This window comes from Scyliorhinus torazame, chromosome 16 (assembly GCF_047496885.1).
Source record: "Scyliorhinus torazame isolate Kashiwa2021f chromosome 16, sScyTor2.1, whole genome shotgun sequence".
NCBI classification, from domain to species: domain Eukaryota; kingdom Metazoa; phylum Chordata; class Chondrichthyes; order Carcharhiniformes; family Scyliorhinidae; genus Scyliorhinus; species Scyliorhinus torazame.
Window position 1 is genome coordinate 38880810 of NC_092722.1, and position 20611 is coordinate 38901420.

Genomic DNA, 20611 nt, shown 5'->3' on the forward strand with positions numbered 1-20611 from the left:
TATTTCTCGGTCAGCGCTCCCAGACTTGCGAACTTCCCATCCCCAAATAGATCTTTCAGTTGCGTTATTCCCGCTCTTTGCCACATTCCATATCCCCCATCCATTCCCCCCGGGGCAAACCTATGGTTGTTTCTTATCGGGGACCCCCCCAATGCTCCAGTCTTTCCCCTATGTCGTCTCCACTGTCCCCAAATCTTCAGTGTAGCTACCACCACCGGGCTTGTGGTATAGTTCCTCGGTGAGAACGGCAAAGGGGCTGTCACCATAGCCTGCAGGCTAGTCCCCCTACAAGACGCCCTCTCTAATCTCTTCCACGCCGCTCCCTCCTCCTCTCCCATCCACTTACTCACCATTGAAATATTAGCGGCCCAATAGTACTCACTTAGGCTCGGTAGTGCCAGCCCCCCCCTATCCCTACTACGCTGTAAGAATCCCTTCCTCACTCTCGGAGTCTTCCCGGCCCAAACAAAACCCATGATGCTCTTTTCTATCCTTTTAAAAAAAGCCTTCGTGACCACCACCGGGAGGCACTGAAACACAAAGAGGAATCTCGGGAGGACCACCATCTTAACCGCCTGCACCCTCCCTGCCATTGACAGGGCTACCATATCCCATCTCTTGAAATCTTCCTCCATCTGTTCCACCAACCGTGTTAAATTTAGCCTGTGCAATGTGCCCCAGTTCTTAGCTATCTGGATCCCCAGGTAACGAAAGTCTCTTGTTACCTTCCTCAACGGTAGGTCCTCTATTTCTCTACTCTGCTCCCCTGGATGCACCACAAACAGCTCACTCTTCCCCATGTTCAATTTATACCCTGAAAAATCCCCAAACTCCCCAAGTATCCGCATTATTTCTGGCATCCCCTCCGCCGGATCCGCCACATATAGTAGCAAATCATCCGCATACAAAGATACCCGGTGTTCTTCTCCTCCCCTAAGTACTCCCCTCCATCTCTTGGAACCCCTCAGCGCTATCGCCAGTGGCTCAATCGCCAGTGCAAACAGTAATGGGGACAGAGGACATCCCTGCCTTGTCCCTCTATGGAGCCGAAAATATGCCGATCCCCGTCCATTCGTGACCACACTCGCCACTGGGGCCCTATACAATAGCTGCACCCATCTAACATACCCCTCTCCAAAACCAAATCTCCTCAACACCTCCCACAAATAATCCCATTCCACTCTATCAAATGCTTTCTCGGCGTCCATCGCCACTACTATCTCCGTTTCACCCTCTGGTGGGGCCATCATCATTACCCCTAACAGCCTCCGTATATTCGTGTTCAGCTGTCTCCCCTTCACAAACCCAGTTTGGTCCTCGTGAACCACCCCCGGGACACATTCCTCTATTCTCATTGCCATTACCTTGGCCAGGACCTTGGCATCCACATTTAGGAGGGAAATTGGTCTGTAGGACCCGCATTGTAGCGGGTCCTTTTCCTTCTTTAAGAGAAGCGATATCGTTGCTTCAGACATAGTCGGGGGCAGTTGTCCCCTTTCCTTTGCCTCGTTAAAGGTCCTCGTCGGTACCGGGGCGAGCAAGTCCAAATATTTTCTGTAGAATTCAACTGGGAATCCGTCCGGTCCCGGGGCCTTTCCCGTCTGCATGCTCCTAATTCCTTTCACCACTTCTTCTACCTCGATCTGTGCTCCCAGTCCCACCCTTTCCTGCTCTTTCACCTTGTGAATTTCCAGCCGATCCAAAAAGTCCATCATTCTCTCCCTCCCATCCGGGGGTTGAGCTTCATATAGTTTTTTATAAAATGTCCTGAACACTCCATTCACTCTCTCCGCTCCCCGCTCCATCTCTCCATCCTCGTCCCTCACTCCCCCTATTTCCCTCGCTGCTCCCCTTTTCCTCAATTGGTGTGCCAGCAATCTGCTCGCCTTCTCCCCATATTCATACTGTACACCCTGCGCCTTCCTCCATTGTGCCTCTGCAGTGCCTGTAGTCAGCAAGTCAAATTCCACATGCAGCCTTTGCCTTTCCCTGTACAATCCCTCCTCCGGTGCTTCCGCATATTGTCTGTCCACCCTCAAAAGTTCTTGCAGCAACCGCTCCCGTTCCTTACTCTCCTGCTTCCCTTTATGTGCCCTTATTGATATCAGCTCCCCCCTAACCTCCGCCTTCAACGCCTCCCAGACCACTCCCACCTGGACCTCCCCATTGTCATTGAGTTCCAAGTACTTTTCAATACATCCCCTCACCCTTAGACACACCCCCTCATCCGCCATTAGTCCCATGTCCATTCTCCAGGGTGGGCGCCCTCCTGTTTCCTCCCCTATCTCCAAGTCCACCCAATGTGGGGCATGATCCGAAATGGCTATAGCCGTATATTCCGTTCCCCTCACCTTCGGGATCAATGCCCTACCCAGCACAAAAAAGTCTATGCGCGAATAGACTTTATGGACATAGGAGAAAAACGAGAACTCCTTACTCCTAGGTCTACTGAATCTCCACGGGTCCACACCTCCCATCTGCTCCATAAAATCTTTAAGCACCTTGGCTGCTGCCGGCCTCCTACCAGTCCTGGACTTCGACCTATCCAGCCCTGGTTCCAACACCGTGTTAAAGTCTCCCCCCATTATCAGCTTTCCCGTCTCTAGGTCCGGAATGCGTCCTAGCATTCGCCTCATAAAATTGGCATCATCCCAGTTCGGGGCATACACGTTTACCAAAACCACCATCTCTCCCTGTAGTTTGCCACTCACCATCACGTATCTGCCCCCGTTATCCGCCACTATAGTCTTTGCCTCGAACATTACCCGCTTCCCCACTAATATAGCCACCCCCCTGTTTTTCGCATCCAGCCCCGAATGGAACACCTGCCCCACCCATCCTTTGCGCAGCCTAACCTGGTCTATCAGTTTCAGGTGCGTTTCCTGTAACATAACCACATCTGCTTTAAGTTTCTTAAGGTGTGCGAGTACCCGTGCCCTCTTTCTCGGCCCGTTGAGCCCTCTCACGTTCCACGTGATCAGCCGAGTTGGGGGGCTTCCCACCCCCCCCCCCCCCTCCTTGCCGATTAGCCATCATCTTTTTCCAGCTTCTCACCCAGTTCCCACGCAGCTGTATCTCCCCCAGGCGGTGCCCCCCCGCCCATCCTCTCCCGTACCCACTCCCCCCTTTCCCCAGCAGCAGCAACCCAGTAATTCCCCCCTCCCACCCCCCCCCCCCCGCTAGACCCCCTGCTAGCGTAATTACTCCCCCCATGTTGCTCCCAGAAGTCAGCAAACTCTGGCTGACCTCGGCTTCCCCCCGTGACCACGGCTCGCACCGTGCGACGCCCCCTCCTTCCTGCTTCTCTATTCCCGCCATAATTATCATAGCGCGGGAACCAAGCCCGCGCTTCTCCCTTGGCCCCGCCCCCCATGGCCAACGCCCCATCTCCTCTCCCTCCCCACCTCCCCCCATCACCACCTGTGGGAGAGAGAAAAGTTACCATACCGCAGGATTAGAACATAAAACCCCTCTTCGCCCCCCACATTCGCCCCACCACTTTGTCCAAACGTTCTTTTTAATAGTCCACTCATTCCAGTTTTTCTTCTACAATAAAAGTCCACGCTTCATCCGCCGTCTCAAAGTAGTGGTGCCTCCCTTGATATGTGACCCACAGGCTTGCCGGTTGCAGAATTCCAAATTTTATCTTCCTTTTATGAAGCACCGCCTTGGCCCGATTAAAGCTCGCCCTCCTTCTCGCCACCTCCGCACTCCAGTCTTGATAAACGCGGATCACCGCGTTCTCCCATTTACTGCACCGAGTTCTCTTCGCCCATCTAAGGACCATTTCTCTATCCTTAAAACGGAGGAATCTCACCACTATGGCTCTGGGAGTTTCTCCTGCTCTCGATCCTCGCACCATAACTCGGTACGCTCCCTCCACCTCCAACGGAGTTTCAGGTGCGTTTCCTGTAACATAACCACATCTGCTTTAAGTTTCTTAAGGTGTGCGAGTACCCGTGCCCTCTTTATCGGCCCGTTGAGCCCTCTCACGTTCCACGTGATCAGCCGAGTTGGGGGGCTTCCCACCCCCCCCCCCCCCCCCCTTGCCGATTAGCCATCATCTTTTTACGCAGAGGGTAGTGGGTGCCTGGAACTCACTACCGGAGGAGGTAGTGGAGGCAGGGACGATAGGGACATTTAAGGGGCATCTTGACAAATATATGAATAGGATGGGAATAGAAGGATACGGACCCAGGAAGTGTAGAAGATTGTAGTTTAGTCGGGCAGTATGGTCGGCACGGGCTTGGAGGGCCGAAGGGCCTGTTCCTGTGCTGTACATTTCTTTGTTCTTTGTTCTTTGGACCCGTCGGGGCCTCCGCTCCCATTAACGAGTGCAGCATCGTGCTCACATATGCCCCGACGTCCGCCCCCTCCACGCCTTCAGGAAGACCAAGAATCCTCAGGTTGTTCCTTCTTGCGTTGTTTTCCAGTGCCTCCAACCTCTCCACACATCGTTTCTGATGTGCCTCCTGTATCTCCGTCTTCACCACCAGGCCCTGTATATCGTCCTCATTCTCGGCTGCCTTCGCCTTCACGACCCGAAGCTCCTGCTCCTGGGTCTTTTGTTCCTCCTTTAGCCCTTCGATCGCCTGTAGTATCGGGGCCAACAGCTCTTTCTTCATTTCCTTTTTTATCTCCTCCACGCAGCATTTCAAGAACTCTTGTTGTTCAGGGCCCCATATGAAACTGCCACCTTCCGACGCCATCTTGGTTTTTGCTTGCCTTCCTTGCCGCTGTTCCAAAGGATCCGCTGCAATCCGGCCACTTTCCTCTCCTTTTTCCATCCGTGTCCAGGGGGAATTCCCTTCTGGTTTACCGCACGGTGTTTTTAGCCGTTAAAATTGCCGTTGGGGCTCCTATCAAGAGCCCAAAAGTCCGTTCCACTGGGAGCTGCCGAAACGTGCGACTTAGCTGGTCATCGCCGCACCCGGAAGTCCCAGAAACACATATATAGACAAATTCAAAGATGCCAAACAATGCTTGGAATGCGAGCATTAGCAGGTGATTAAATCTTTACAGATCCAGAGATGGGGTAACCCCAGGTTAAAGAGGTGTGAATTGTACCAAGCCAGGACAGTTGGTAGGATTTCGCAGGCCAGATGGTGGGGGATGAATGTAATGCGACATGAATCCCAGGTCCCGGTTGAGGCCGCACTCATGTGTGCGGAACTTGGCTATAAGTTTCTGCTCGGCGATTCTGCGTTGTCGCGGGTCCTGAAGGCCGCCTTGGAGAACGCTTACCCGGAGATCAGAGGCTGAATGCCCTTGACTGCTGAAGTGTTCCCCGACTGGAAGGGAACATTCCTGCCTGGTGATTGTTGCGCGATGTCCGTTCATTCGTTGTCGCAGCGTCTGCATGGTCTCGCCAATGTACCACGCTTCGGGACATCCTTTCCTGCAGCGTATGAGGTAGACAACGTTGGCCGAGTCGCACGAGTATGTACCGCGTACCTGGTGGGTGGTGTTCTCACGTGTAATAGTGGTATCCATGTCGATGATCTGGCACGTCTTGCAGAGATTGCCATGACAGGGTTGTGTGGTGTCGTGGTCGCTGTTCTGAAGACTGGGTAGTTTGCTGCAAACAATGGTTCGTTTGAGGTTGCGCGGTTGTTTGAAGGCAAGTAGTGGGGGTGTGGGGATGACCTTGGCAAGATGTTCATCGTCATCAATGACGTGTTGAAGGCTGTGAAGAAGATGACGTAGTTTCTCCGCTCCGGGGAAGTACTGGACGACGAAGGGTATTCTGTCGGTTGTGTCCCATGTTTGTCTTCTGAGGAGGTCGGTCCGGTTTTTCGCTGTGGCGCGTTGGAACTGTCGATTGATGAGTCGAGTGCCATATCCCGTTCGTACGAGGGCATCTTTCAACGTCTGTAGATGTCTGTTACGCTCCTCCTCGTCTGAGCAGATCCTGTGTATACGGAGCGCTTGTCCATAGGGGATGGCTTCTTTAATGTGTTTAGGGTGGAAGCTGGAGAAGTGGAGCATCATGAGGTTACCCGTAGGTTTGCGGTAAAGCAAAGTGCTGAGGTGACCGTCCTTGATGGAGACCAGTGTGTCTAAGAATGCAACTGATTTTGGAGAGTAGTCCATGGTGAGTCTGATGGTTGGATGGAACTTATTAATGTCATCGTGTAGTCGTTTCAGTGATTCTTCGCCGTGGGTCCAAAGGAAAAAAATGTCATCGATGTATCTGGTGTATAACATCGGTTGAAGGTCCTGTGCGGTGAGTAGGTCCTGTTCAAACTTGTGCATGAAGATGTTGGCGTATTGGGGTGCGAATTTTGTCCCCATGGCTGTTCCGTGCGTCTGGATGAAGAACTTGTTGTCGAAGGTGAAGACGTTGTGATCCAGAATGAAGCGGATGAGTTGCAGAATTGCGTCTGGAGATTGGCAGTTGTCGGTGTTGAGTACTGGGGCTGTTGCAGCAATGCCGTCGTCATGGGGGATGCTGGTGTAGAGTGCCGAGACGTCCATTGTGACGAGGAATGTTCCTGGTTCAACTGATCCATGGGTGCTGAGTTTCTGTAGGAAGTCCGTCGTGTCGCGACAGAAGCTGGGTGTACCTTGTACGATGGGTTTCAAGATGCCCTCGATGTAGCCAGAGAGGTTCTCACACAGGGTCCCATTGCCTGAAACGATAGGGCGGCCTGGTGTGTTGGCCTTATGTATTTTCGGGAGGCAGTAGAGATCTCCAATGCGGGGAGTACGTGGGATGAGAGCACGTAGGGTGCTCTGAAGATCTGGATCCAAGGTCTTGATCAGTCTGTTAAGTTGGCGGATGTGTTCCTTGGTCGGATCTGCAGGTAACTGTCTGTAGTGTTCTTGGTTGTTCAGTTGTCGGTATACTTCTTTGCAGTAGTCCGTTCTGTTCAGTATGACAGTGGCCCCTCCTTTGTCTGCTGGTTTGATGACGATGCTGCGGTTGGTCTTGAGAGCGTGGATGGCATTGCGTTGTGCTTGGGTGACGTTCGGGGCTGTCTTGTGAATGCGACTGATGAATCTGGCATTGACGCGACTCCTGACGGCTTGAGCATACATGTCGAGTCTAAGGCAGCGGCCTTCCGGAGGGGTCCAATTCGACTCTTTCCTCTTCGGTTGCCGCACTGCAGATCTCTCGGTCTGCTGTTCCGGTTCATTGGTAGTCTGCTTGAGTTCGCTGTTGGCCTCTTGGGGTCTGTGGAAGAATTCCCGGAGCCTCATTCGCCTGATGAATTCCTCCGTGTCTGCCGCGAGACTGATGGGGTCCATTTTGGTGGTGGTGCAGAAATTGAGCCCTCTGCTGAGGACTTCGATTTCATCTGGTTGAAGGGTGTAGTCTGACAAGTTGACAATAGATTTCCCTGTATTGTTTTCTACTGTGACACCGGGGGTGGCTTGGTTGCTGCCGGTGGTGATGCCAAGTTTCTCAAGCTTTCTGTTCTTGGTATGCATATAGGTGGCATAGTATCGTTGTCTCATCTGTTTGGCGGTGTTCCGCAGCTGGTCTGCTGCATCCTGAGCGCAAGTTGAGAATATGGCCTGTATCTTGGTTTCCAGGTTGCGTCGTCTGCTGTAGAGTCCGTTCCAACGGGAGCTGCCGAAACGTGCGACTCCGCTGGTCATTGCCGCCCGGAAGTCTACATGGTTTATTTTTAGCAGCGATTGTCACATGAGTTCAATTTTGTTGAATTCCAAAGAACGGGGCTCGGACTGTATATATCGGGGGGGGAGGGGGGGTGGCAGAAGGCTTTTGCTCGCCATTTACGGAGTCGGAGTGTCTGAATGACACTGCAGATTATTGCGATTACTAGAAGGGCCTCTACTATGTATGAAACGGGGTTCCATTTGGCAATGTTTTCGCACCAGGTGGGGGTTTTGATGTCTGTCTTTGTGTGGTGTAGTGTCCGGGCTGGTGGGGTTTGTAACAAAGGTTCGTTGCACGCACAGTTGCAGAAGTCCAGCGATGATCCAAACGCATGTCAGCAGTCCTTGCTTCATCCTGTGAAGTCTGTTTTCCATGTAATCCTGGGGATGCAAGCATAGTATCTGTTATTATCTTTGGTTAATATATCGTTTTATTAGTCTTTCTCTCCTTACTCCAATTACCCGTTATGATTGTCACCATGTGTGACTTTTTTTTTGAAATACCATTTTGGAGAGAAAACAAATGCAAATTCTTAAGTACAGAGACTCTCGCAGCTTGTGGTCGATGAGGGGAGTGGTCAGACAATTTCTTTGACCAGTCTTTTCTTTACTTGCAACCAGTGGTGGTTGAGGCTTATCTTAACCAGCTGAATTTCAGGGCGGCCAGTTTTATAGAGTTTCGTCCCAGGGCTCAGAGGTAGTTCGCGTGTAGCAGTGTGTGCAGCAGCAGTATTTAGCAACCAATTGTGTCATGTGTGTAAATAGTATGTGGGGAGCGACCAGGGGGTCGCGGGAGGTAAAGGAAAGAAGGGGTGAGCGTGCGGAACATGGCAAAATGCATTCTTTATACCACAACCAAAGGGAGAGTAGAGAAGGTGAAACTAAGGCCTGCCAAAGGCAACGCAGAGTGTAGAGAACCATTCCAGAGCGTATGAAGTGACGGGAACATGAGGTGCGTGTGGGCCGCTGCGGGAGAAGAATGGGTGGAATCCCTGGGTAGGGCGGGGTTTAGTGCCGTTACCCCCTACCTGGGTGACCTGGGTGGACTCCCTACCTGGGTGGACGGAAAGAGTTTGTAGTCGTGTGGAAACCTGTCATAAAGACTGGGTGAACAGTGATCTGTTTCCCAACAAACGTGTGCCTTTAACTGACATTGGGCATCTTACCCTCGAATCAGAAGAGTAATTTTGTGTCCGGCGACATGAATTAAAACCATGTGGTCGAAGAAGGAAAAAGGCGGGCAGACTCTTGATTGTAACTGGATGCAGTGAAACTAGAAACAGGCTTCTGACACAGGAGATGGTCCAACCCTGTTTTATTGAACTTGCTGATTGCAGTACATAATCTGCTGTGGGTTGACACTCTGTTAATCTAACTGATAACCTCCTACTGGCTTGACCAGACTAGCTCTCTACTACATGGAGATGGTGCTCACTGGCTTGTGCACTCTAGCTATCTCAGTAGCTGTGTCCTGTGAGAGAGAGTCTTAATGCCCTGTGGGCTTTATAGTGGTGGTGTCCTGTCTGGTGATTGGTTGTTCTGTGTCATGAGTGTTCATTGGTTATCCTGTGTGTCAATCACTGCCTGTCTGCATCTCATTATGTACATGAGTGGATATTATGACATCTCCCCTTTTTAAAATAAATTTTAAATGTGGCGGGATATACATGCATGATTATGTACAAGTGATGAATGCATGAACATATGTACATGGGAAGGAGTCTATCGTGCAGATACAGAGCAAACTGAACAAAATTTACAAGATTTAAGTCTATAGATTCAGTCTTTGTGGCCAGCGACGAATTCTTGTCGATCGCCTCAGAGGTGGAGGGGGGGACGCCGGCACCTGGACAGGTGGGATTGCTGCCATTTCGGTGGCCTCGTGGACAGGCGGGATCGCTGCCAGATTGGTGGAGCGAACCTGCAGAAGGCCGCGTAATGCCCAGGCTTCCCACACTGTAGACATCGCCTTCCTTTGGCTGGACATTGTCGCTTTAAATGGGCGGAGCCACAATTTGGACACGTCATGACGCTGACGCCTGTGCGCATCGCGCATGCGCAATGTGGTCGGCCAACGTTCGCACATACACATTAGGGTCTTCGGCCTCATTGTCCACCCGGTCGTGGTGCGCATGTGTAGGGACCCGGGAAAAGCTTGCGAAACGGCCACTCCTCGATGCTCAGGCCTTGCATTTTTGCGATGGCCTGCACCCTTTCTGACCCGTGGGAGGCCAGTTTTGCAGTTTCTTCCGCCCTGATGCGGGAGTAACGATTTCTGGCATGCTCATGGACAACGCACGTTTCGATGGCGACGGAGCGGGTCATCTGTTTGATTTTGAGGAGCTGCTCCCACAGGGAGTCGGACTGGACCCCGAAAACGATCTGATCCCAGATCATGGAATCAGCCGTCGAGTCATAATAATGGGACTGCGCTAGGATGCGGAGTTGGTTCAAGAAGGACTGAAAAGGTTCATCCTTACCCTGAAGCCTCTGTTGGAAGATGTACCGTTCAAAGCTCTCATTCACCTCAATTTCGCAGTGACTGTCGAATTTCAGCAGAACTGTCTTGAACTTTGTCTTGTCTTCGCCAGCGGCAATCGTGAGCGAGTTATAGATGTGGATGGCTTGATCCCCCGCAGTCGACAGGAACAGCGCGATCTTTCTGGCATCCGATGCTGCCTCGAGGTCGGAGGCCTCAATATACAGGAGGAACTTCTGTTTGAAGACTTTCCGGTTGCCGGAGTTGCGGAGGAGGCTGGCTGTTTGCTGGTCGTTGCAGATTCACTCGAGGTAGGTTCATTAGAATTAATAGCTCCCTGATATCATGATGTGTTAAGTGAGTTGGTTCAACGTTGACTGCAAGTGGTGGTGTCCTGGCTGGTGACTTGTGTCTGCCGTTTCTGTGCCGTGGCCGTGTGGGCCGCTGGATGGTCTGAATCATCGTGCCTTACTAGTCTGAAAGAGTTGTCACGGTGCCAAAGAAGGGCTTGTTTGTCGTGAGGCGTAGGGGCGGTGGGAGTGGAGGGCCAGTTATTGTGTTCAGGCGGTGAATGTGGCGGTGGCTGGGGGAGGGCATATAGGGAGCAAAGATATCTTAAGTCGTGGTTCCGGGGGCTGGGGTGACTGGTGGCAGAGAGATCGCGCCAATGGTTCAGGGATAGTAATCAAATCCAGGAGACTCTTGCTGTCGTCAGAGTCAAGTGCAAGGTGAAAGTCCGTATCTGTACCTGTGGGCGGAGACAAGTTCAGGTCTGTGGGCGTAGACAAGGGATAAATGCCGGCATGGCTGGGGATGGTTGGCGTTGGGGTCGGACTAGTTTAAAAAAAAAAAAAAAAAAAATTTCTGCCATGTCTCTTGATCATTTGGTGAATTCAGAATTATAAATGGTTTTAGTAGTGAATGCAAACCTAATGTGCTTCTGTTGAAAGGTGTTTCTTTTGTATTCTGGATGTTGTTTGGGAAATTATTAAGGATTACTTAGTGTTGTATTCTTTGTGGGTTGTATTTGAATTGATGGTTGCTGAGATGTTCACTGTATGTTTTAAAAAGGTTAACTTGAGTTCATAGAATGAACATTGTTTTGCTTTAAAAAATACTTTTCCATTTCTGCTGTACCACACCTGTAGAGTGGGTCGTGTGCTCCCCATACTACAATCTAGTAAAAGTTGTGGGTCAGGTGAACTCCATGATACACTTTGGGGTTCTCTAAACCCTGGCTCATAACAGCTGCAAATTTGGAGGAGAGGAAAGAACAGGGGTTGTAAAGTGAAACCATTACTTGCTGACCGACTGTGTACTCTACGGGGTGGACGGTTTTGTCAAAGCAGGCTTTACTCTGCTTCTTTCTCACACCTAATCAGACAGCTGCAGCAAATTGTGCCATTTTAATGTTATCTGTAACCTGCTGGACTGCTTTATCGTGGGTGAGGGCGGTTACTGTAGGGCTTGCCAGATCGAGGCCTAATAAATATTCAATACCCTTCATGGGCTGTCCGGTCATGAGAGTGTGGGGGGTGAAACCTGTGGAACATGAAACGGTGTTCTGAATAAAGATGAGAGCAATTGGGAGGACTGTCCCCCAGGTGGTATTGTTCTGTTGCATCATCTTCCTAATGGTTGCTTTTAAAGTTCGATTCATTCTCTCGACAATGCCACTGGATTGGGGGTGATGTGCTATATGGAATTTCTGCCTGATCCCAAAAATTGTTAAAACATTTTGTATGACTCTGCCGGTGAAGTGGGAACCTTGGTCTGACTCAATGCTGCGGGGGAGACCCCAGCGCGTGAATATCTGTTGGGTCAAAATCTTAGCGGTGGCCTTTTCTGTGTTTGTCCGTGAGGGAAATGCTTCAACCCATTTAGTAAAGGTGTTGATTACAACCAGCACGTATTTGAAACCGTTTCTGCGAGGGGGAAGGGGGCCAATGTAATCGATTTGCAACTTTGTCCAAGGGCCATTCACAGATCGGGTGTGACATAATTATCCTTTCTTTGAGTAACGTTCGGGATTGTTCTGAGCACAGACAAGGCAATTCTCGACATAATGGGTTACATCGCTTTTTAAATCAGGCCACCAACACAAAGGTCTTAAATGAGCAATGGTATTGTCTATCCCCTGATGCCGTGTCCGTCATGAAATTGGTAAATGAGCTGGTTTCTGTCCTGGGTGGGGACCACATAAATTCTGTTTTTTAAAACTATGCCGTCCTGTACAGTCAGTGTGTCCTTCCATTTATCATAGGGGGCTGGGAAGGTGCCGTCTAAAACCTGTTTGAGGGTGTCATCTGCTTTTTGGGCTTGAGGTAGATCCTCAATATTGGTCTGGGAAATCTGGACTGAGTGTGAAACCTGGACTGAGTGTATCGGTTCGCTTTCGGGTGGCTGCCAGAAGTGACCATGGCGTGATCCTGATTTCGCTCAGGTGTCTGCCTTTCCATTCCCGGGTGGGGAGGAGCGATGATGGCTTCTTACTTTAATGATACCGTATGTGTGATCTGAGGCTGTCTTGAGAATGTGCTTCAACAATGGGGCAGAGGGTAGGAGTTTTTCATCGGCTGAAACAAAACCTTGAGATCCCCACAGGGGCAGGAATTCTGTTAAACTGTTGCACACGTACACGCTGTCTGAGTGTATGTCTGTGGGAGTTGGAAAAGAGTAGGGTGCTGAATTACATCGGCTATGGCTGCGAGTTCTGCTACTTGTGAACCTAGGTGGCCGGGCAATTTTAAAGAGATCTCTTCTAGTGGGCGTCCCTGCACGTCTTCCACGTAAATTCCACAACCAGTAATTCTAACTCCATTTTCGATCGTGGACGAACCATCCACATAAATTTTAAAGTATCCCCTTTGGTTTGGGAATTCTGTGTCTTACTGCCTGCTTGTGGGTGTAGTGACTTTGGGATCAATAGTGACAGGACACTATTGCCATTGGCTTTCTGACTTTCCCTATATTTTTCTTGTGGACCTCACTTAGGTTCTCCCACCAAGTCTGTTCTATCTTTTCTGGACCTGACTAATCTTTAGTGCAAAAATTCGAACAAGGGGCCATCCTTTCCCATTTAAGTATTTCCTTAACTCTTCCTCCCATATGGGGCATTGCTCTGCTCTGTGGGTTCCTGTGGATTCATCAATCTTTCCATTGTTTTAGTTACCCATCCCCCTCTGGCCATGCTTTGCCCAGCCCCTTTGTCCATTCCCTGCAACCCGAATTAATGTCTATAAATGCACTATCCTAATCTTCTGCCCTCCTATATTAGGGTATACCTCTACACTATCCTAACTGGTCATCCCAGTCTAATGCCCTTTTCTTTAGTTCAATTCCTCACTTGTATCTCTTTCTCTACTTTTAATTTGGGACAGGGGAATAAGGCGGCGATTTGAACAGCGGGTATGGCTTAAGCTATTTTCCGGCTCACAATCCCTCGATAGTTGGCACAATTCTAACGGGTTTACCACGCATGCGTGTTAGTACACACTTCCAAAATTTGGTTATTTGGTCGCTATGGGACTTGCACTTGTGGTTCTTTCTCTTTCTCACAATTGGATTCAAAGTTTGTGGGTTCTCTCAGAGTGACGAAGTCACTTCTAACCGAGTACCGTCAGAGGTCGCCAATAATGTTGCTCTATTTTTGTCCCAACAGCGTTGCCAATACTGTTGGTATTTTTATTTATCTCTGTGAACGACAAGCCTTTCCCTCATATTGATCAAATGACCACACAACCAATTAGTTAGTTCAAAAGATGGTTTATTTACATACACGAGTTATCTCAACATGCAAACACAAGATCTACTACCAGTTAAACTACACCTATCAGCTACAATAACCTATACCTAACTTCAGGGCGACCGGCACTGTGCAAATGGATAAAGGCCTTTATCTGGATTTCACTTGGCGGGTTCAAAGGAAGTGGCTCTGTCTCTGCTGGGCCTTAACTGTCAGGTAGCGATCTTTGGTCTTGAACTTAGCTGGCTGTTCCTGCTGCAATTGGGTTGGCACAGGCCGGATCCAAGAGAGAGAGAGAACACATGGCTGCGCTCTCTTTTATCCCTCTGGGATTTCGTGCTTTTTGGGGCGGTCCTTAACCTTGGACCCAATAGTTTGACATGGCTCTGATCACTCTCTTCGATTTCGGCCAATAAAGGGGCTGGTGCCTTGGTAGCTGGGCGGGTCCTTAATGGTCATTGACCTTGGCAGTTCTGCTTTGAGTAAGGGGAGTGGCGCCGATCAGTCTGTGCCTGTACCGGTTGCTTGATTGGAGTTCTATTGTCCTGGGAAAATGGGCCATTAAAATGCAAACAAGCGGTGGTTTTGGTCAGTTATCTGTGTTTTAGATCAGTGTTCTTCAAACTTTTTTTCCGGGGACCCATTTTTACCAACCGGCCGTCCTTCGCGACCCACGCCGGCCGACCTGCGCGACCCACCATTTTCTCTTACCTTGTTTGCTGCTGACAAAAATGGAGGAAATGGTTTTGGGTCCCTTTGGCCCACGTACACGCTCCTCCAATGGAACATGTTGTATAAAGGTGAAGCCTTCCGGTGTTGGAAAGTATGGTGTCTCCATCTGTCCAAAGTTCTGCATTTTTTTCCTGTAAAATTTTCTCAAATAAATCTCCCCCCGAACTTGTAAAGAAAAATAAAAATGAAATTAATAAAATAAATGAAAAAAATAAAAATTAAATGAATAAAATAAATGAATAAACCCCCCCGAAATTATAAAACAAAAAGCTGTGACCATTGATCGCGGCCATTTTGAAGGCCGCTTGCAGCCGCCGTTATTAATAGCCGGCTGCTGCGGCTGTTGCGCGCAGATTTACGCGATCGGGAGCGCTGCGACGGACAGCTCCCCGACCCTCCCGACACCCGCCCGCCACCCACCCGTGGGTCGCGCCGCCGAGTTTGACAATGCCTGTTTTAGATACACATAGGCTGTGTATCTGTCTGAGTCCTGGGTTGGCCATAATTCCCATTGTCCTTTGCAGGTGGCCATCTTAGATGGCTACACACTTGATTGACAGCGACCCAGAGACCGCCCAGAAAAGGGGCAAGGAAAACCCAAGCCGGTTAAAAGGCAACGCAGGCCTGCACTCTTTCTATTTTGGATTGGTCTTTCGCCTGATCTCCGACAGCAGCACAGCTACCAACATCAGCCAAGTTCAAGGGCCCGCGACATCCATCGAAGGACGACAACCGAACGCAGACGGCCTACAAGAAATCCAGAAGTTAGGAAACAGATAAGGCTGTATCTACTCTATATCTGCCGATCACCTGGAAGTTAAGTTAAGGTCGTTTAAGTATGTTATTTAGTCCTAGTGTGTATGAACGTGGGATTACTTAAGAAAATAACCTTGTATCTAATAAATAAACTCTGATTGAACTAAAATACTTGTGTGATTATTTGTCCACCGTATGGGTTAAAACACACGCTGTGGTTATAAAAGAGCAACATAAGTAGCAACCATAGTAGACAGACAACACCAATATGCAAATGTGTAAACTTTCTCAAAGATGCAGGAATATAATATATTTGTAAGAGAAATCCTGGAGCGTGTATTGAGGGAAAATTGGCCTTTTTTGCCCAAATAGGTGTATTAAGCTCCTTTTCAAGGCTGAAGAGTCTGATCTTCTCAAACCTTCTTCAGATGGTCTTAGTCTACTTCCAGGGCTGTGGTTCAGTGACCCAAACTGAACTTTTTTCAAGGTGCAACCTGATCGAATACTGTACAGCTTTGACATGATGGACTTGGTAGTAAGGGTACGTCACCACTGCATTGCACTGCACTACATTCTATTTAGTCAATATAAAGAGTCAACAATGTTCAGGATGAAGTATGGATGACACAATAATTACTGTTTGATGCCCTCATTTGCAAAACGTTCAGAGTCTGCAATTCCTTTCGCAACTCTTGGTATGCTCCCTATTGCTGCTCCCTCAAATACAGGGGCACAAGAATGGCACAAAACTGACTTGAGCATTCCATGTTGGACATGACGTGACTATAGGAAACTCAACACACCATTGGTGTCTGCCATCATAATCAGACACTATTCTATCATTACGCTGCTGGGTAAAAATAACCCCAAACCACTTTTCACCCAAAATCTCATTCTTTTCTTCCTTCCATCTGCATCTCTAATGCCAAGGGCTAAGAACTAATGGATTCTTTGTGACTGTGATTGAGCCCATCCTCAAGCTGCCTGTTCCTATGATTCTGACCTTTTACATGTCCTCACAATCCTTCTCTTCTTTTGCCCCATCAAAGGTGGTCATGCCTTCAGCTACTTTAGTACTACAGTCTGTTATTTCCTCCCCCAAACTCCTGCTTCTCTGTATTCCATCCAATCTTAAGACTGACCGTAAATCTATATCTTTGTCCAAACACTTAGTAACTCTTATTTTTTTTCTCTTGCCATCTATTCTTCACCATGCCTCTGTCATGTGCTTTAAGTTTTCATCATTGTCAGCTCAGCCATCCACAGGCTTGCATCTGAGCTCTTCCCTGGCTTGTTTAATGTATTTGCACTAGTATACTGTAGGACACTAGTGTTCACACTGTGACATATTTGCTATGTTTGAATTTTGTAGGACTGGAGATTTGGAAATAGTTGATCTTAGTTGTCTCATTGGTGTTCAATCCGAAATCACAGTGCCAAAGTCTATTAGTATCAACAAAGGTATAGACATTCATTTGATCATAGATTTAAACCTTGTATGCAGCCCCCAAGATGCTATGATATCTGTGTGACCCATAACAATGGACAACTTTGGCACCCCTGATGTGGAAGATTCACATTCAAGCCAATTCATTTGTTCTGTGAAACTCATTCATCCCTTAGAATGTTCCAAATGCTAGTAACCACAAGTGACAGAAATCCAACCACCAACTACAGTTCACTAGTTTTATACCGCTCAAAATGCACTACCCAGACACATCTCAGGTTTGCAAAGACTGAACCAAGTGTTCACATTCAATTGAACAAAGTGCAAAAATGCCACACTTACCGTTAGACTTTACTGGAATCCTAGTGACTGCAACAATGTTGGCATTGAAGAAAAAAAAATCTGCCTGAAAATTAAGTTTTATTGTGGGTACTCTCTAATAATCATCATCCTGGAACAGCTCGGTATGTGCTGATGTAAATAATGAACTGAAATAGTTTTCTTTTCTTTCACAGATAGCAGCAAGTTGCTGAAGGACCAGCCGTCCTGTTATGGTACAGTCCGGCACACCGGAGCCATCATCTCCATGGTAATGTATTGTGGTGAGGCTAAGAAGAATTAAATTGAGTGTCCAGTGTTCAATTTAAAAAAAAAAAATTCATTCATCGGATGTAAGCTTTACTAGCTAGGCAAGCGTTTATTGTCCATCCCTAATTACCGTGAGAAGGTGGTGGTGAGCTGCCTTCTTGGAACCGCTGTAGTCCATATCATGCCAGTACACCCACAGTATTTTTAGGGAGGCAGTTCCAGGATTTTGACCATGCAACAGTGAAGGAACGGTGATATCTTCCCAAGTCAGGATGGTGAGTGACTTGGAGGGAAACTTCCAGGTGTTGGTTTTCCCATGTTACGGCTGCCCTGTCCTTCTGGTTTGGTAGTGTTTGTGGGTTTGGAAGGTGCTATTTAAGGAGCCTGGTGAGTTCCCACAGTACAATGTGTGTTGGTGGTGGAGGGAGTGAATGATCATGGATTGGGTGCCAATCAAGCAGGCTGTTTTGCCCTGGATGGTGTTGAACTTCTTGAGTGTTGTTGGAGCTGCAACCAGCTGTTGTTGGAGGCAAAGGGAGAGTATTCCATTGCACCCTTGACTTGCGGTCAGTGTTTGGGGAGCCTGGAAGGTGTGTTAATCGCTGAAGGATTCTTCGCTTCTGACCTTGCAGTCACAGTATTTATGTGGTTAGTCCAGTTAAGTTTCTGGTCAATGATAAGCCCCAAGATTTGATAGTGGCGGATTCAGCAATGGTAATATCATTTAATGCCAATGGGCGATGGTTAGATTCTGTTGTTGTAGACGTTTATTGCCTGACACTTGTGTGGTGTGAATGTTACTTTCGACTTGTCAGCCCAAGCCTGAATATTGTCCAGGTTTTGCTGTATTCGACATGGACTGCTTCAGTATCTGAGGAGTCACGAATCAACAGCAAACATTCCCACTTCTGATTTTATGATGGGAGGAATGTCATTGATAAAGCAACTGAAGATGTTTGGGCCAAGGACACTCCATAGAATCTCTACAGTACACGAGGAGGCACTTCGGGCCATCAATTCTGCACTGACCCTCTTGAAAGAGCACCCTCTCTAAGCCTACTCCCCTGCTCTATTCCGTAACCCCAACTAACCTGCACATCTTTGGACACAAAGGGGCAATTTTAGAATGACTAGTCCACCTAACCTGCACATCTTTGGACTGTGGGAGGTAACCGGAGCACCCGGAGGAAACCCAGGCAGACACGGGGAGAATGTGCAATTTCTTCACAGACCGCCTACCAAGGCTGGAATCAAACCCGGGTCTCTGGCACTGTGAGGCAGCAGTGCTAACCATTGTGCCACCCCTGAGTAACTCTTGCAATGATGTTCTGGAACTGAGATGATTAACCTCCAACAACCACAGCCATCTGCCTTTGTGCTTGATATTGTGCTATTTGTGCTTATGGTGGCACGGTGGCACTGCTGCCTCACAGCGTCAGGGGCCTGGGTTCAATTCCAGCTTTGGGTGACTGTCTGTGTGGAGTTTGTCTGTGTGGAGTTTGTACATTCTCTCTGTGTCTGCGTGGGTTTCCTCCGGGTGCTCCGTTTTCCTCCTACAGTCCAAATATGTGCAGGTTAAATGGATTGGCCATGATAAATTACCTCTTAGTGTCCAAGGATGTGCAGGTTAGGTTACGGGATTACAGGTATAGGGCGGAGTGGATCGGTGCAGACTTGATGGGCTGAATGGCCTCCTTCTGCACTGTAGGGATTTTAAGATACAACTAGTGCAGAGTTTTCTCCTGATTCTCAAGTTTGGTAGAATTCCTTGATGTCACACTTAGTCAACTGCTGCCTTGATGTCAAAGGCAGTGACTCTCACCTCGCCTCTGGAGTTCAGCTCTTTTGTCCTTGTTTGAACCAAGGCTGTAATGAGGTCATGAGCTGAGTGATCCTGGTGGAACCCAAACTGAGAATCATTGAGAAGATTATTGCTAGGTAAGTGCCCCTTGATAATACTATTGATGACCCCTTCCATCATTTTATTGATGATCGAGAGTAGGGGGTGATAATTGGCCGGGTTGGATTTGTCGTGCTTCTTGTGTACAGGACATACTTGGAACAGCCTTCAGTACTATTGCCATAATATTGTCAGGACCCATAGCCTTTGTAGTATCCAAGTAGTATCCAGTGCCTTTGGTTGTTTCTTGCTGTCACGTGGAGTGAATCAAATATTGGTAGCATATTTGTTTTAAAATGTTGACTGTATTTAATTCTCTTTTGGGAAGACATGTATGCTTTTTTTATGTTGTCCTTCCAGCCCCTCTTAGTTATGCACCTGTATCTGACTGTGTGAGTATATGATCAGGGTTGCTTTTGAACGGCCAGCAGATGTGTCTGTGTGTGTCTGTGGAGGTGTGTAGATGGGGTGGGGGGTCCAAGTGGAAATCTGGGCTCATTCATTTCTGCTTCTAAATCTGTTTACCAGAGAATAAATAGCCCTGTTTCTGACAGTGGACCGGAACTTGCTGGAGCAACACCATTAAGCAACAAAGGAACATCACAGTTCCATACACACACCATCCACTTTGTACAATCCTTGCATTTTGTATTCAGGAAGGGGCATAAAGTACCTTTTTGCTACAGTATGTTGGCACCAATACATAGTGATGGGTGTTAATGAGACAGCAATTTCAGTGATTAAATTTATGAAGTGAAGTGATAAAACAGCTGAGCTGCAGCAAGTACTTTGAAAAGAAAAGTACCACATAGCTTTATTTCCCTTTTAAACGATGTATCATTAGGATTTTGAAGTGTTCGGTTTTAAATGTGCCAAATTATCTTATGTCTTTGCGAATGGCCCTAATAATACTGAGTGGTACAGCTAATTAACTGGAGTCCTAGGGTTTTTGCTGTAATATGAATAACTTGGTACTAATACTGGCACACTTTCTGTGCAGGAGGTGACTGGATACCAGCGAGTGCAGTGGCGGGTAATTCTCTGCCATATTCTTACTGTGCTGACGGTGGGAATACTGTGGGTAATCTTTCACTGGAAGCCAATTCTGGAAGTGCTTGCCAAGTGCCATCCCTGCCACCTGAGCCAGTCTGATTGGGTTGTAATCAAGGTAAGTAATAACAAGCTTTTAACATGGAATATAGCTGACATTGTTGAGGTTTGAAGATGCATTAGCTTTCCTGAGGCTGCTGTTGTGACTTTTAGCCCTAAATGTCTGTCAAGGCAGCTAACCACCAATTGTTCAATTACTTGTTGAACTGTGCTTTCTATGAGATTGTA

The 20611-nt window shown here is 48.3% G+C and overlaps 1 protein-coding gene across 8 annotated transcripts in view; it reads left to right on the plus strand.

The window, feature by feature from the left end:
- Nucleotides 1–20611, plus strand: part of atp13a2 (ATPase cation transporting 13A2) — a 164962-nt gene that overhangs the window by 44609 nt on the left and 99742 nt on the right. For all 8 annotated transcript variants that reach the window (XM_072478335.1, XM_072478340.1, XM_072478334.1 and 5 more), the window contains 2 exons: nucleotides 17301–17374; nucleotides 20274–20441. In XM_072478335.1, the coding sequence (XP_072334436.1) occupies nucleotides 17301–17374; nucleotides 20274–20441 (242 nt within the window). The remainder of the gene's footprint in view (nucleotides 1–17300; nucleotides 17375–20273; nucleotides 20442–20611) is intronic.